Genomic DNA, 14,784 nt, shown 5'->3' on the forward strand with positions numbered 1-14,784 from the left:
ATGACATGACATTCAAATACTGTGAGCCAGCTGTCGGTAAGCCCAACTCTTCTTCTTTATAGAAGAATGTCATTTTTTATAGAGTCAACTAAAGAAGTTGGACAAATTATGTATTCTTGCAACAGGCTTCTAGCAACAAAAGTGCCTACAGATACCACTACTTCTCCTTAAAACAGTAAAGAAAGGCTAGAATTTCACTCACAAAAACAGAAACATCTTGAATGGTGTGTATCACACAGATAGCTGTAACTTTTGTTGGATAATCCACAATCCATTATTGGAATTTCAAAATCTTATTTGCTTTTCATATGTACCTATTTTACCTAGCTAAGTATATAATTCTTTTTCTCTCTGTTTGTCATATTTTTGAGTAATCTACATTTGGCAAAGCATAAAAAAAAATGGAAATTATTTTTTTGTTCTGGCAGCCCAATATTTTTAGTGGCCCCCATATGGCCACCCCTATTACAGTTTTTGCCCGTTGCTTGAACACATTTGGCAAAACGTCGCTCATTGTGCCAAAACTCTAAACACAAGTAAACACGACACAACACTGGGAAATATACCATACACATCTGTGCCAAAATGAAACTCCACTCCCAAAACCTAAACTCTGCTGTCAAAACCTAACATTCCTCTGTCAAAATGTAACTCTGTTGACAAAATGACACATACTTGCATCATATGCAAACACTTACAGATCAGGGGGAACACACTAGTCTTCTTTACATAAAACACTGCAGTCCTTGATTTCCATTGTGTATTCAGAAGGCACATTTACAGGAGACACATTTCCAAACAACCAAAAACGCAAATAGACCTACTCAATAGTGTACATCGCAGTACCATGAATTCAGATGAAGCAAAAAAAAAAAAAAACCACAACACAATAATACTGCAATAGAAAAAACACTATACTGTAAACACAAAAAACCATGACAAGTGTGCATAAGTGGGCTCATGGATCCCGCCGTCTGTTGGGGTCTGGCCACAGGACCTCATCAACATCGCAAGCTATGTCCTCTCCCGCTAGGCACCGGGGAAAATACCCTCTTGCATGTCGAAACCATCCATGGATCGCTGTCACCTCAATGTCGCCGCAGGCCTGTTCCATTGCCTGCAGAAGAGGCATGCGGGCATGTGGTTGGCGGTCATATACTCGCCATCTCCAAGCCGAAAAAAATTCCTCAATAGGGTTTAAAAATGGTGAGTAAGGGGGCAAGTATACCACTTCAAATTGATTGTGGTCGGTGAACCAGGCCTGGACCAGAGCAGCCCGATGGAAACTGACATTATCCCATATCACCACAAACCTGGGCTGATCTGGTCTGTTCTGTACAACTATGTTATGGAGAGCATCTAGAAATGTGAGTATGTGTTGGCTATTGTATGGACCTAGCATTGCATGATGGTGCAGAAGTCCTCGAAGGCATATGGCGGCACATAATGTGATGTTTCCCCCGCGCTGCCCTGGGACGTGCACAATTGCCCTTTGGCCAATCACATTACGACCCCGTCGTCTTGTTTTGCTCAGGTCGAATCCAGCTTCATCAATGAAAATGTATTCATGAGGCTGTGCAGCTCCATCCATGGCCATGATCCTCTGAAAAAAAGGGGAACATGTCACTGTACTACAGTGCTACACATACAGCACCCTCACCCCATCACACAGGTACCTGTGTAGCTCTCAGAATAGATCCATGTGGTACTGATATGGTACATATTCAGCTGCTACTGGACTTCACCAATACTCTATTGTAAATGTAAGGGACAGTTACACGTACCCGTACATATTCAGCTCGAAGTCCTTTGACCCTGTCACTGTTCCTCTCGAATGGGACTCTGTAGAGCTGCTTCATGGTGATGCTGTGTTTACCCAAGATGCGTCTGATGGTGGTGATGCTCACATGGTCTATGTTGCTGAACACTCGCCTGTCTGCAAGTATTTTCCGTCGTAGCTGGTGGAGACGGATGGCATTGTCTGCCCTCACTAGGTCCACAACGGCAAGTTCCTGCTGTTGTGTGAACAGGCGTTGCCGTCCACCCCCAGAAGGTCTTCGGGTCATTCTGGAGGAATACAACCACATATTGTCATCGGTTTGCTTATTTTTCATACAGTACTTTACTGTACGTACTGTGTCATCCACTGTACAACACTGTACTTCAATATGAGGAATCAGCCACTTTGGCTGCAAAAGGAGCATTAGCACCCCGTACACTTGATATGGTAATGTGATATACTGTAGAACAGTGCTATGGAACCATCTGAGTAGAGCAGAAGGTATGGAGGTGAAGACAGACCTGTTTTCTAGTCGGAATGTTCGTATTATAGATGCCACTGTGAAGCGGCTTGGATGTGGGTGGACTCTCTGCCCAGCTTCCCTCATAGTCAGGCCATGGTTGATGACATGGTCCACCAAAGTTGCTCTTATTTCATCAGAAATATGGGTCCGTGCATGGCCTCTTCGGCCTCCTCCTCCTCTTCCTCCTCTACCTCTTCCTCTTCCTCTTGCTCTCCCTCCATCCATGCTTGCGAAGTTCTTGAAATGGCTACGCTGAGGGCTTTTTGTAGTTGGCTAATTGGTGTTCGGTTTTGCAAGTAAGTGCCTTCAGGTGTGTATTTGCGTGGTTGCAATTACTCCATGTGTTTTCCGAATGGCACCCTGACATTTCATTTTGTGAGCGAAGTGTCTTATGTATGACATAGAGTGTAGCATGCAGGACCATGTGTGTTGCATAAAGGAGTAGGAGTGTTGCATAATTGGTACTGGGGTGCAAAGCAGCGCTTTTGTTTAAGGTATGGGTACATGTGTTTGAGGTATGGTAACAAAAGCTTCACGTTGTGTTACTTTAGTCTGAGCATGGGTTTATAGTGTTCAAGCAACGGGCAAAAACTGTAAAAACATCTGGTGGTGTTCCTCATTGGAGCACTTGTCAGTCAACGCAGCAACGCCCCTAACTCCAGTGTCAAGGTGGACGAGTTACCGAAAAAAGTTCACTTTCCTCGGAGTTGTTATGATGAGATAGCCTATCCACAGAGGCCTTCTTTTATTTTTATTTTTTTGGACCAAGCTGTAAATATGCTTTTTAACGCTTGTCAACATCAGATTGGAGATTAAATCGCTTTTAGAGCTCAGCACTGGCTTATTTTTCAGCTTCACAGTTGAGTAGCTGGCATCTACACAACATCTCACTCCCAGCTCACACGCCCAACTCGCTGGCTTTATGGTATAAACAGTGGGTACCCCTTAAGTGTCTTTTCTATCACGCCGGGTGGTCCAAAAAAGACTAGTAGGTTTTCTTCAGCAGGACAAAAGTTCTGTTCTGGGTTACATGTGGTATGTGATAGAAGCTTGTGGTAGATTATGTTTTAAGTTGTGAATAAGTTGTTTTAACCCATGGAAATCAATGTAACAGAAAAAGACACTAAATTGCATTACAAATGGTGTGAATTGCTTCCTCACCAAGCTTTAGTATGTGACACATTTTAACTGAGATACTAATTTTACTTTAATCTGAGTCCTGGTGTAGTCCTTATTCTACAGAAGCCTTCCTAACAACACACTGCCTGCGCATGGTTTGTGAGCTACAAGTTTGGTTTGCCTCATCTTCCCAGGCCAGCTCCTGTCAAACATACAAAAGCTTGTTCCCACAGCAACTGAGGGTTTTTTTTGTACTTCCTAAAAGGCTTCTTTTCTTGCTTCTTAAAAAATCGATTTGAGAATCTTAAGAATAACACATATGGGTGCAAAAGTGGACTACTAGAACTTATTCTGTTGTTATGATTGTTAGAATTACTACAGTATTTGTACTACCCTAGTAGTTGTTGTTGTTCTATAGCTAGTTCAGTGCTGTCCATACCTCCAGTGTATTTGTTGAGTCCTCCCTTTTCTATATTAAGGCTTTCCTCAATATAGTCTGACATTAGCTTTAGCAACTTCTTACTTCTCCTTCTCTCCACCTTCATTCTTTTTTGCATTAGTTTCAGCCTCTTGTTGAATGACGGTTTGCAAAGGGCATCTGAAATCAATAATAGTAAGAACTGCATCTTTTATTACATTTCCACACCTTGACAGCAGCTTGGAAAGCCTGATCAGAAGCACAAACACAAGCACACACAGGAACAAACACACACACCTCAAGGTCTCCTTCATGTTTGAGCGACCACAGAAATTATGTGCTGATGACACCTAAACAGATTGTGTAATTACTTTTGCCCTGGTGGCCCTGGCCTGCAACAGAGATTTCCTAAAGCTGGTTATTACCTATCCAGAATTGTGGTGTTTGTGCATGTTTGGAGCTGCCTGATATTTATGATGCGATGCAATATAAATATAACTACAAGTTCAAGCTGAGATTGGAGCCAAGCCAGAGAAAAGGGAAGGCCCTCCGGGGTTGAAGTTTGCAGGTAACGCTGCAGAGGAAGCGGTAAAAATCTGAGAAGGACAGAGTGTGGCTCGTAGCCTGTAGATGCACCACAACCCCTCCTGTGCACAAACTGATTTGTTCTGTTGGCAGCCGGCAGGCAAAGGTCATCTCTGGTTTCTGTGGAGACTTTTGCTCCCTAAAGCGTCATGCACAAGTTCATGTTAAACATTGTGACCTCTTACAGAAAATAAACCACAGGGTGCTGACAAATACGCCTATAAAAAGTAACATCAAGGAGGTGTTAGACACTTTAGGAGCTGGTGGTCTAAATTTGACCTGACATGCTTAAATATCACAGTCTCTTTTTTTTTAATTTTCAAATTATCTAATTTGTTGTTCCTTAAGGCACATTTTGCCTCTAGGCTGTGTCAGATAAAAATATGTTTTGTTTTCACCTGCTCATTAAAATCTAGAAAAAACAGGAAACAAAGTCAAGGACCGACAAGGTGAAGAGCGACTGGAAAACAGCTAAAATCTCATAACAACAGATGTGTCATTGTGTAATCATTTTGTATTTAATTCTGTAAAAATCTTTTTATCCAGCGGGTCAGGTTCTTTATAATTAGTGTTCAGTCTTTTAACGATTTGTACTCTAAGCTGCAGGCTCATTGATTGGAAAACAGATTAATGTACTCAAAGCAAAACTTACATCTGAGTCCAAGCAACAAATTGAGATCTTTTCATGCATTTAATTCTGTAAAAGGAACCAAAAAATCCACTTTGGCTGCTTGTTGAGAGTGTATTCCAGTGTCGCTGCTGTTGTTTGACAAATTCCAGATAGATCCACACTTCAGGTTCGGGTTAGTTGGCTTTGGACGGTAATCGCGAAACACTTGCAAACATTACTGTGAACGTTAGAATTACTGTTGTTCATTATGGGACTTTTGATAAGTTTGATAAGTGAAACCAATCTCCATCCATCCATTCGCTTATCCTTTTCAGGGTCGCGGGGGGCGCTGGAGCCTATCCCAGCTGTCATAGGGCGAAAGGCGGGGTACACCCTGGACAGGTCGCCAGTCTGTCGCAGGGCTAACACATAGGGACAGACAACCATTCGCACTCACATTCACACCTAGTGGCACTTTGGATTATTCAATTAACCTATCCCCACAAGCTGCATGTCTTTGGACGGTGGGAGGAAGCCGGAGTACCCAGAGAGAACCCACGCAAACACGGGGAGAACATGCAAACTCCACACAGAAAGACCCCGGCCTGATGGTGGAATTGAACTCAGGACCTTCTTGCTGTGCGGCAACAGTGCTAACCACCGTGCCACCGTGCTGCCCTTGAAACCAATCTCCATCCATCCATTCGCTTCCGCTTATCCTTTTCAGGGTCGCGGGGGGCGCTGGAGCCTATCCCAGCTGTCATAGGGCGAAAAGCTTATCTTGTCTTTAAAATCCAGCTTTTAATATAAAGCTGGAGCTGCAAAACAGAAAGTTTCACATCTGTTGCTGTCATATTGATGACAATGGTCCACATGTAGAATTGTCAACAACAAAAACGTGATTTCAGCCTGAATTGCCCAGTCAAAGAAATGGTGAGCCATGTTAGAGAGGCAAAAATACAAAAGAATGGTGCAGTGGTCTGTTTGTGTAAGCAGGTGGTATTGGCAGAATAATCTGACCTGCAGAGAAAAACGGGAGAGAAACGGCTTCAAACAGGTTTAGACCATCGCTGTTGGAAAGGGATTTTTGTGAAGTAATAAATAACTACTGTAATTAGCCAGCAGATTAAATAAAACGGTAGTTGGCCTACTCTCCACAGAGTTTACACTCAGTTGCAACATCAAGGTGTATACTGCCCCCTGCTGTGAAGGAATATAAATGTTTTAGGGCTCTTTTGACATTAAAAAAAAAAAAGGTTGTTTTCTCTGATCAGAGAATCTTTTCCCCCTAACTGATCTAAGATGTCATAGTCTTACTTAGTAGTACATTGAAAATATTTCAAGTAATTCATTCCTGCAGTATTTTCTGGTAAAATTAGTACCATTTTGATACTGTGAGACAAATTAGAAAATCTAAATCTAAATTTAAACTAAAACCAGCCTCCTGGAAAAGGGGGAGGACACTTCATTACTTCCTCACTTACCTTTCTTTTCCTATTTTTGTTTTTAAATCACTAAAATTTCTTATTTTTGTTGTTTTTTGTTTTGTTTTATTTTGTTTTGTTCTGTTTGCTTTTGGGGGGGGGGGGGGGGTGTTGAAATAGCATAGAAGTAGACATTCGTTAAATATACACTTTAGAAAATGTAGCATTACTTTATAAATTCCTGTAAAAAGAATGTTGCATTGTTATTTTTTTTATAGCATTGTACTGTAAAAAAAAATACAGTGAAAAACTATAAAATATGGGTTTAGGGTTCTGGCAAACCTGCTCCCAGTATTTCATGGTAAAAATCTAAAGTGTTTCTCTTATAGTGTAGTTCAGTGTGTATATGTGCAGAATTTGACATTGAAAGGTAGTTTTCACAATCATTTGCTGATCAGAGAATAATTTCCTCAACTTAAATTCCCACCATATCCAGTCATGCCTTCATGAATAGGCTGGTTAGAAATTCTTGATGTCTTGATACTTATAATTTCAGGAACTTTTATTGAAGGGTCTTTGAAAGTCTGTTGTTATTATAAGATAAACAGATATCACCTTTTCATATTTCCCCTTCACTTTTCCTCACTTTTGAGAACCATCTTCCGGTTATGGCCCCAAACCATAGTTTAAGTCTCTCAGTAAAAGATTAGTAAGGTGAGGATTTGCCACAACAGGAAGACTTATTCCATGAATCAGATAATGCTCACAGAGCACGCCGGGCTCCTGGGGGAAGTTGCAGTTTATTTGGCTAAAAAACCCACGCTTGCTGTCACTGCAATTGCTTCCAGACATCACACTCTGACAAGACCTCTGAGCCACCCCTCACAGTATTCATATTTCAGATGTCACCAGCAGAAACACATAGACAAAAGTTTCCCACAGAGGGAAAAAGACACAAAGGTCTTTCTTACCACAATACTCACATACCCATACGTTATGTATGTTGAATGAGTTATTGATTGTTCCCAGCATGACAGACGAGGAACAAAATCCACAGTCTTTGTTCTGTGCCAAAGCGCATTATTAAGTTCAACTGAAGCTAATGCAAGGCCCCGGCAGTCTGTGACAGCCAATTAAGTATAAATCTTTGAAAAAAAAATCTTTTTTTAGTAGAATATTCCCTTTCTGTGTTTCAGCAGACGGGGCTTCTTTGCTGAGCAGCAGATAGTTATGTTTCTAAAAAGCACAACCTGCCCATCAAGTCCAACCCCGGAGAGCAAATACTAGAATTTCAAGACTTTTGAGGAAGTTTATATCTCATTTGCAAAAAACTTACAAAATGACTTAGATGCCCAAAGTATTAAAACACTGGCAAATAGATGTGAGTGATTGCTGTAAAGCTTAATGACAGAGTATTGTGAGACTGCTAAGGTTGGGATTTTTTTATAAACTAATTTTAGATTACCTGATACTGTTAACTTGTTGGAATTTAACTGCTCAACTTAACTGCTGAAAATAATGTGTCATAAATACTGACTTTGAAATTTATGATAGCATGTCTGACTATAAGAGTTTGTGATGACTGAGCATCGTTTTGTAAATGTAAGCAGGGCCTGTGAAAGCAGCCCAACTCTAACCCCTGCACGCTGGCTGTGAATAACTTTCTGATCAAGGTTCCAGCTGTAAGCCCAATGCTCAGCAGGAGAACGTGTAACATGGAAACTCTTTTATCCCCAGATAAAAACACACGAATTAAAGTTGAGCTCGGTGATCTTGCTGCATCTCCATCATACTGCCACAGAGCCAGGATTCTTTGACACGATCCATCTGTTGTTTTCCTAATGTCCATTTCAAAAGAAATAAGCCCCATATGGATGAAGGTGAGGAGCTGGTGACACTGTCTGCTTTGTTACACCTCATTGATCTCCACGGGTAACATGAGGTCCTCAAAGTGAATCTGAAAATCAGTTCTTTCATTTCCACTTTTGAGGAAAGTAAAACAATATCCTGAGCGAACTCTGCCAGCATGATCCACTGCAGCCTTTTACTGAGAAGACATCCTATTGGAAGCGCATTAAGATGTTTGACAAATTCTTTGACTCCCTGTTTGTCTGTGACAGATAAGAGAAACGAGGTAAAAGAAGATGCACATCACAAAGCGTTCACTCAGAGATCAATCAACGTCAGCATAGCTGTGTCTGGAAAACAGCAAGACTATATGGACAAAATAATGGGTGAATGGGTGAAGAAATACATGAGGAATAAGCATGCACGCACATAAGCTCTCCCACTGGTAAAATCCATAAACAAATACATATAGTATTTGGCTCTGATGCTTTATTCCACCTTTCACCTTCTCTCATGGGAACACATAAACTGGAAAGGACTGCTTTGTGGTTTGCGAGGTTTCCAACAAATGCTTTCTTTTCTCTAGAGCCTCGTTTGCACTCCTGTTCAAGTGAAGCACAATTAGTTTATTTTCTCCCTAAGGCCTAACTCATAGGATATGTCTTTGTTTAGATCATAACGAAATAATGAAATTAAATGTTTTCTTTTTACTCCACCTGATTTACAACAGCACCAACACCTAAGAGTCTTCCTGTGTTAGAAGAAAGTGGAGATGAAGCTGGATGAAGATGGTTTTCTCTCCCAGGGGATGAGGCTGCTTTTAAAGCAAACGATGACACATGAAAGGCGTCATTAATATTTATAAGTGGTGATCGCAGAGTTGTATGCATGAAACAAGAGTAAAGCATGCACACATGAAATTCAAATTAAAGTTTCAACTCTGCGTGACAAACTTGTGACTCAATAAAATTGACGAAAACAGTGACAACACATCAAAGACAAAACTCACTCCTTTATTTTTTCCCTGTACAATGTAACAATATATTACATTGTTGTGGAAGGAACATATACTACATATATTGAGACACTTTATTAGGCGATAAAGTGTCTCCACGATCAGAACTGCACTAAATCTTCATGGCACATAACACCACATAACAAAAGTGCTGTATTTGCTTGAGATTTGATGACTTTGGAGCCCATTTGAGTAAAGTAAACTTCTTGTCATGTTAAAGAAATCAGAGCTTTGTGATATGTTGCATTATCCAGCTGGAAGCAGCCATCAGAGGATGGGTGCACTGTGGTCATAAAGAGATGGACGTGGTCAATACTCAGGTAGGTTATGGCGTTAATAAGCTACTGAGTTGGTAATAAGGTGCCCAAAGTGGGCCATTACACGACCATCAACAGCCTGAACCATTAACACAAGGCATCATGGATCCATGCATTCATGTTGTTTAGACTCGATTCTGTTTGTACCATCTGATTGTTGCTGTAAAAACAAGACTTACTAGGCCAGACAACATTTTCCCAATCTTTTATTGTCTAATTTTGGTGAGCCCATGGACATTATAGCCTGTCTCTTGCTCATGGATGTCAGGAGTGGCACCTGTTGTGGTCTTGTGCTTCCTGGTTCTGCATGTTGTGTGTTCAGATGCTCTTCTGCAATACGTTGGTTCTACCAAGTGGTTATTTAAGTTACTGTTGCCTTTCTGTCAAAGTAGTCTGGCCACAACTCCCTGTTGTCTGGCATCAGCCAGTGAAGGTGTAAAAGCTCTAATATTATAATGTGATTTATGATGTCCTGTTTTGTTAGTACAAATATTTTTTAAACTCTCTTTAGCTTTGAGTTTTGATGCTTTCTGTTTCAGCAACATGATATTTTCTTGAAGACAGAAGAAGATAGCACATGTTTTTGTATATATTTATTCATTGCTTTAGTGTAGCAGGACTCTTGTTTTCTTGTGGACATTTACTGACACCTAGTGGATAAAGGTGAATGTGTTCTGGTGTTTTATTATGCTGCAATTAACGGTATGAACCTATAACTAAGAAAGATATCATCCTTCGTAGTTTAAATTCGCCCTAGGTTTTAATCATCAGTATCATTTTTTGCGAACGCCTCTATTTTAGTTGCTAAAAACAACAGAAAAAAGACATCTTAAAATTCTCTACGTTTCTGACGTCGATGTTTTATACAGTTAGATTTTAACAAAGTAAACACTTTCAGTCAGTTGTAACCACCATGACCTTTTTTTCACTGCTGAAGTGACTGAATATCTAAATAACAAACTGCAAATATGCATCAAATGTACTTTTTATTGGCCTGTTCTTTTGTTGAATATAATATATATGTATAAATATAAAATGCTAACGATTTACCCTATAATTGTACTGGGATTGTACTGTTTCTTTTTAATGCTGCTGTCATTGTGTGACATTTTCCTCATCATATTGTTTCTCTTATTATCCACTGGTGAAAACAAGTTTCTTTGAACACAGTCTTTTCATATAAACGGAAGAGATGATGGCGTCAGATTAATTTTAAGACTTCCACTTCCTCTTTTTCTGTTTTTTTTTTTAACCGCACAGTTCACTAGATGTCTGTCAGCTGGCCCGGGGCTACAACCAGGGGATGAATATTTAAAGATATTCTTTGATTTGTACTTATGCCATCATTCCTAATGACTTCTTGAGGAGGTTTTAAGAATTCCATGAGTAATTTATGTACCTGTGATCTATAAGTCTCGAATCAGACACCTTGTGATTTAAGCACGTTCATCTTGGATTCACTCAGGACCAAATGAGCAACAGACCAAACAAGAAAAGCTTCTGCATGAGGAGACTAAAGCCAGGTAACGCATATAAATCAGCTGACTAACAAACAAAACCAAACACACAGCTTTGGAGGACGTCAGCACAGCTGGCAATTAGTCGGGGGCAGAAAGAGTATTTGTAGTTTATATGTGTCTCTAACTGCTATAAATCGAAACAAGTGGCAAAATTACTTACATCACTGACTTTGTTAAGATAAGCTCACACCCGCATTATGTTTAGTTTCGGAAATAATACCTCTGTTGAACTCATACTTGTTTTGTCCTCACACCTGGACAACTAACCAGCACAGGCCAGCAGTGAAAATTAGACCGCAAACAACAACAACAGCTCTGAATGTATTTGCTTCTAAAGTTGCAGGAAAGTACGGGAGATTAGTCATTCATATCAGCCGTGTCAATATTTTCACTCTCAGCAATCATTTACAGGCGTTTCGCTGCAGGACATTCGGACTTTTGGAACTGCTCTTCTATAATTAGTAGAGTTTGCTCATTTTGTACTGAATTTGTCTTTGTTAAACACGATCAGCATAATAAAGTCTGTCCTCCTTTTCCTGCTACTCCAGCTCTAGAATACTGCAACCACGTTAGAAGATGTCACGTCATCATTTAATGCTCACATGATGTCATCACCTGTTTTATTCAGTCTTCACATCCATTTCCTGTTTAATCTCATTCAATCTGCAACATGAATTCGCCTTCTGTTTTCAATTTTACTCTCAATTACTCCGTCCTTCTATTTTAAAAATAAACTAAAGTCTCCACACTAAGCTCTTACTAAAGGAGACTTACAACTAAGAAAATACTCACCAGAGAAAAGGCCAAATGAACAGTGAGTACGGCTACACAGAACCACTCTAGAAATCAACTGAGGTTAACATGAACTGAATTTAAAATCCATTTATGGCAGTTCAACTTCATATATTTTTACAATAGACTCACCGGTTCAAGTTTTTTTATGCGCACAAAGCTAAGTTATGTATTGATTACTTGGGGACACCTGTCTTTGGTCTGTATTCTACCATTAACTGAATTACAGTACATTGAACTTCAACTTAAACGCCTACAGTACGCTGAATATAAACGACTGTGGTTAGGGTTTTTCCCAACCTCCATCGGTACCTGAAATTCTCAGAAAAGCCTTGCTGTCCGCTCATGTGATCCAGCTCAGGATGGCTAAAGTGAACTTTGAATGCTGTTATGTTGGAACTGTGCAAAAAGTCAAGCAGCACACACAAGCACACTTTCAGAAGCACAAAATGATTCACACACTCATGCTGCATGTGTTTCAGCACAACTGTCATTTTCACTAATCTATCAATAGGTCTACCGTCGTGTACAGATATGCTGTACGTGAATAAGTTAAGACAACTTTCAGTGCTCATTTTATGAATACAAGTGAAAATAGATATTATTCATGTCCACTTGTTTGTTCTGTTGTTGTCTTTCTAAAATTGTCTGTATTTCTTGAAGTTGACCAGGTTTGCTAAACTTGCTAAAAAAAAAAAAAAAAAACATTAAAGAAAACAAACTGCACAATTAAAGTTTTCACAACCAGGCAAGAAACAACTTGACTTATAAGAAACCCACGGGAGAAATACAACAAATGTTAAACATTTACAACCAACAGCAACATGGTGAAAAGCATCAAAGACTACAGGACATCACCGAGCCACACTGCAACGAACTGACTAACAACTGGAATGTGTCATATTGTCAGTATGATAAACGCCAGCATCTCGCATACTGTAGTTCACACAAAGTGCACGACCTGAGAACACTCACCAATGTAAAGATGACAGCAGACTGATAGTAGACTGAAGCGCGGTCTCCACCCGAAACAGCATGATCTATGTGGAAATGTCACAGCTGAGGCTCTGTTACATCTCAGCAGCAAAACAGAGGACATTAAAGGATGGAAACTTAAATGTCAGATTGAATTCATTTGCAAATATTATTTAATTATATCCTTTAGGTAACAGAGAGCAAAGTCACGTTTGCTGTATGCAGTTTGTAGCCTAATCCATGATTCTCTACTCTGTGCTTTGGTGGTTTGAGTAAACCTTCTTGTTTTTATAAATAGAGCAGAGTGAAAGTGAAAGTGAAGGTGAGAAAGCAAAGTGCAGCTTGTACACAGTTCAAAACACAATGTGTTTTAGAGTGTTTATTCATGTTATAATGTAGGTGCACTCTGTGTGAGAATCTGCTGTTCCTTTACTGCTTGAGAGGAGCAGAAGGCAAACGCTGTCACAGAAAACAAAGAAGAGCAGCAAGAAAGGAGCACTAATTGGTTTACAGTAGCATAGAAGCCATTTGCTGTATTTCACAGTCTCGTGTGTGCTGATGGTTGTGGCTTGATCTCTTTTGTTTCTTATTGCCATAAACGTTCATCCACTGATTTTAAATTGCACGTAGAGCACCTCTAAATACAATTTTGAGGAACTTGTCTTTAACTTCTGTAGCTCTATTTAATGCTACTCACTTATCCTCAGTTATAGTATTTTAAGGATGAAATTACTTTGTATTATTAGATCTGATAGATGTAGCTACTAGTTAAAACATAATAAGCTTAATATACTGTTGAAGATTGACTAAGACATTGCCAAGCAACTTTCCCTTGCCTTAATGCCTTAAGCTATAAAGATGCAGGAGGATTAGGTCATTTATGATAGCAAAAGGCAAGATTACCCAGAAGTGATTATGATTTTAACAGTCAATAAATACACACACTGGACATTTTATAAGGTAGAATGGCAATACCAATTTTACTTGTATAGGACATTTGATTACGTATATGTAAATTAAATGTGCTTAAAACAGAAAGTAAAAGCATAAAAAATCACTGCACATTTACTATGCCTTAAGGCAGTGAAAACAAAATAAAACAATAAAAATATGCACAGCTATTAAGTGTAATGGCCTGTGTGCCTGTTTGAACGTACACACAGATGTAAAAGTAGTTTGTTCCAGAGAACAGAACCACAGTACCTGAAAGCACCTTTAGCATACTTGGATCTGATTCTAGGAACATTTGAAAGAGCTGCACTAGATTACAGGAGAGATCATCTGGTGCAGTAGGCCTACTGGTACTTTCTAGTACTTTGCTGGATGCTGTTTTGGCTTCAGAACTGCCTTAATTCTTTGCGGCAAAGATTCAGAAAGGAGCTGAATACATTCCTCAGAGATTTTGGTCTATGGCATTTAGTAAAGTAAAACAAAATAAAAGAGTCTGATCTCTTTGTACGATTCAGTCTGGTTTAAAACAACTTAGGCCTACTTAATGTTCAGTTACACACTCTCTGCAGGCTTTTTGAATTGTTTATCATCGTTTAATGGTTTATTAACTTATTATTATTAATGACAAATTAATTGTTTTATTTTACTTATTAATTCTACTAATTTCTCATACATTTTTAATTGCATACTTAAGTAATATATGTTATTCACTAACTTCTCATAGCTCACAGCCTGGGACCCCACTGGCTGCTAATGCTTTCTTTATAAAGAGGGCGAAAATTAGATATTAGCAATTAACTGTTAATTACAGTTTTCATAAAGCCTTGTGAAAACTGTGGGCTACTTACACTCCTGGCGCATTTCATAACCTCACGCTTTCCACCTTAACAGTATGAGGCAATCTTGC

General features: G+C 39.5%; 1 protein-coding gene across 1 annotated transcript; it reads right to left on the reverse strand.

Moving 5' to 3' along the window:
* Positions 1-331: 331 nt before the first annotated feature.
* LOC147338123 (uncharacterized) lies at positions 332-2,528 on the reverse strand. The gene is made up of 3 exons (XM_086264045.1): positions 1,785-2,528; positions 1,222-1,603; positions 332-1,113 (listed from the first exon to the last, which is right to left on the reverse strand). Exons 1-3 carry the CDS (start codon positions 2,526-2,528, stop codon positions 959-961), a joined length of 1,281 nt encoding a protein of 426 aa, XP_086120171.1. The 3' UTR covers positions 332-958.
* Between the last annotated feature and the right edge of the window lie 12,256 nt (positions 2,529-14,784).

This window comes from Aulonocara sp. 'chitande type north' Nkhata Bay, linkage group LG2 (genome assembly GCF_057382095.1).
Source record: "Aulonocara sp. 'chitande type north' Nkhata Bay isolate Kocher_YH1m ecotype deep benthic linkage group LG2, A_spYH_male_GT1.1, whole genome shotgun sequence".
In the NCBI taxonomy this organism is placed as follows: Eukaryota; Metazoa; Chordata; class Actinopteri; order Cichliformes; family Cichlidae; genus Aulonocara; species Aulonocara sp. 'chitande type north' Nkhata Bay.

Coding starts and splice junctions, on each gene's coding strand:
- LOC147338123 (XM_086264045.1), bottom strand. CDS start 2,528: ATGGATGGAGGGAGAGCAAGAGGAAGAGGAAGAGGTAGAGGAGGAAGA. Junction 1,604..1,784: donor TTCGAGCTGAATATGTACGG/GTACGTGTAACT, acceptor CCTTTTTTTCAG/AGGATCATGGCCATGGATGG. Junction 1,114..1,221: donor TCAATTTGAAGTGGTATACT/TGCCCCCTTACT, acceptor TTCTGCAGGCAA/TGGAACAGGCCTGCGGCGAC.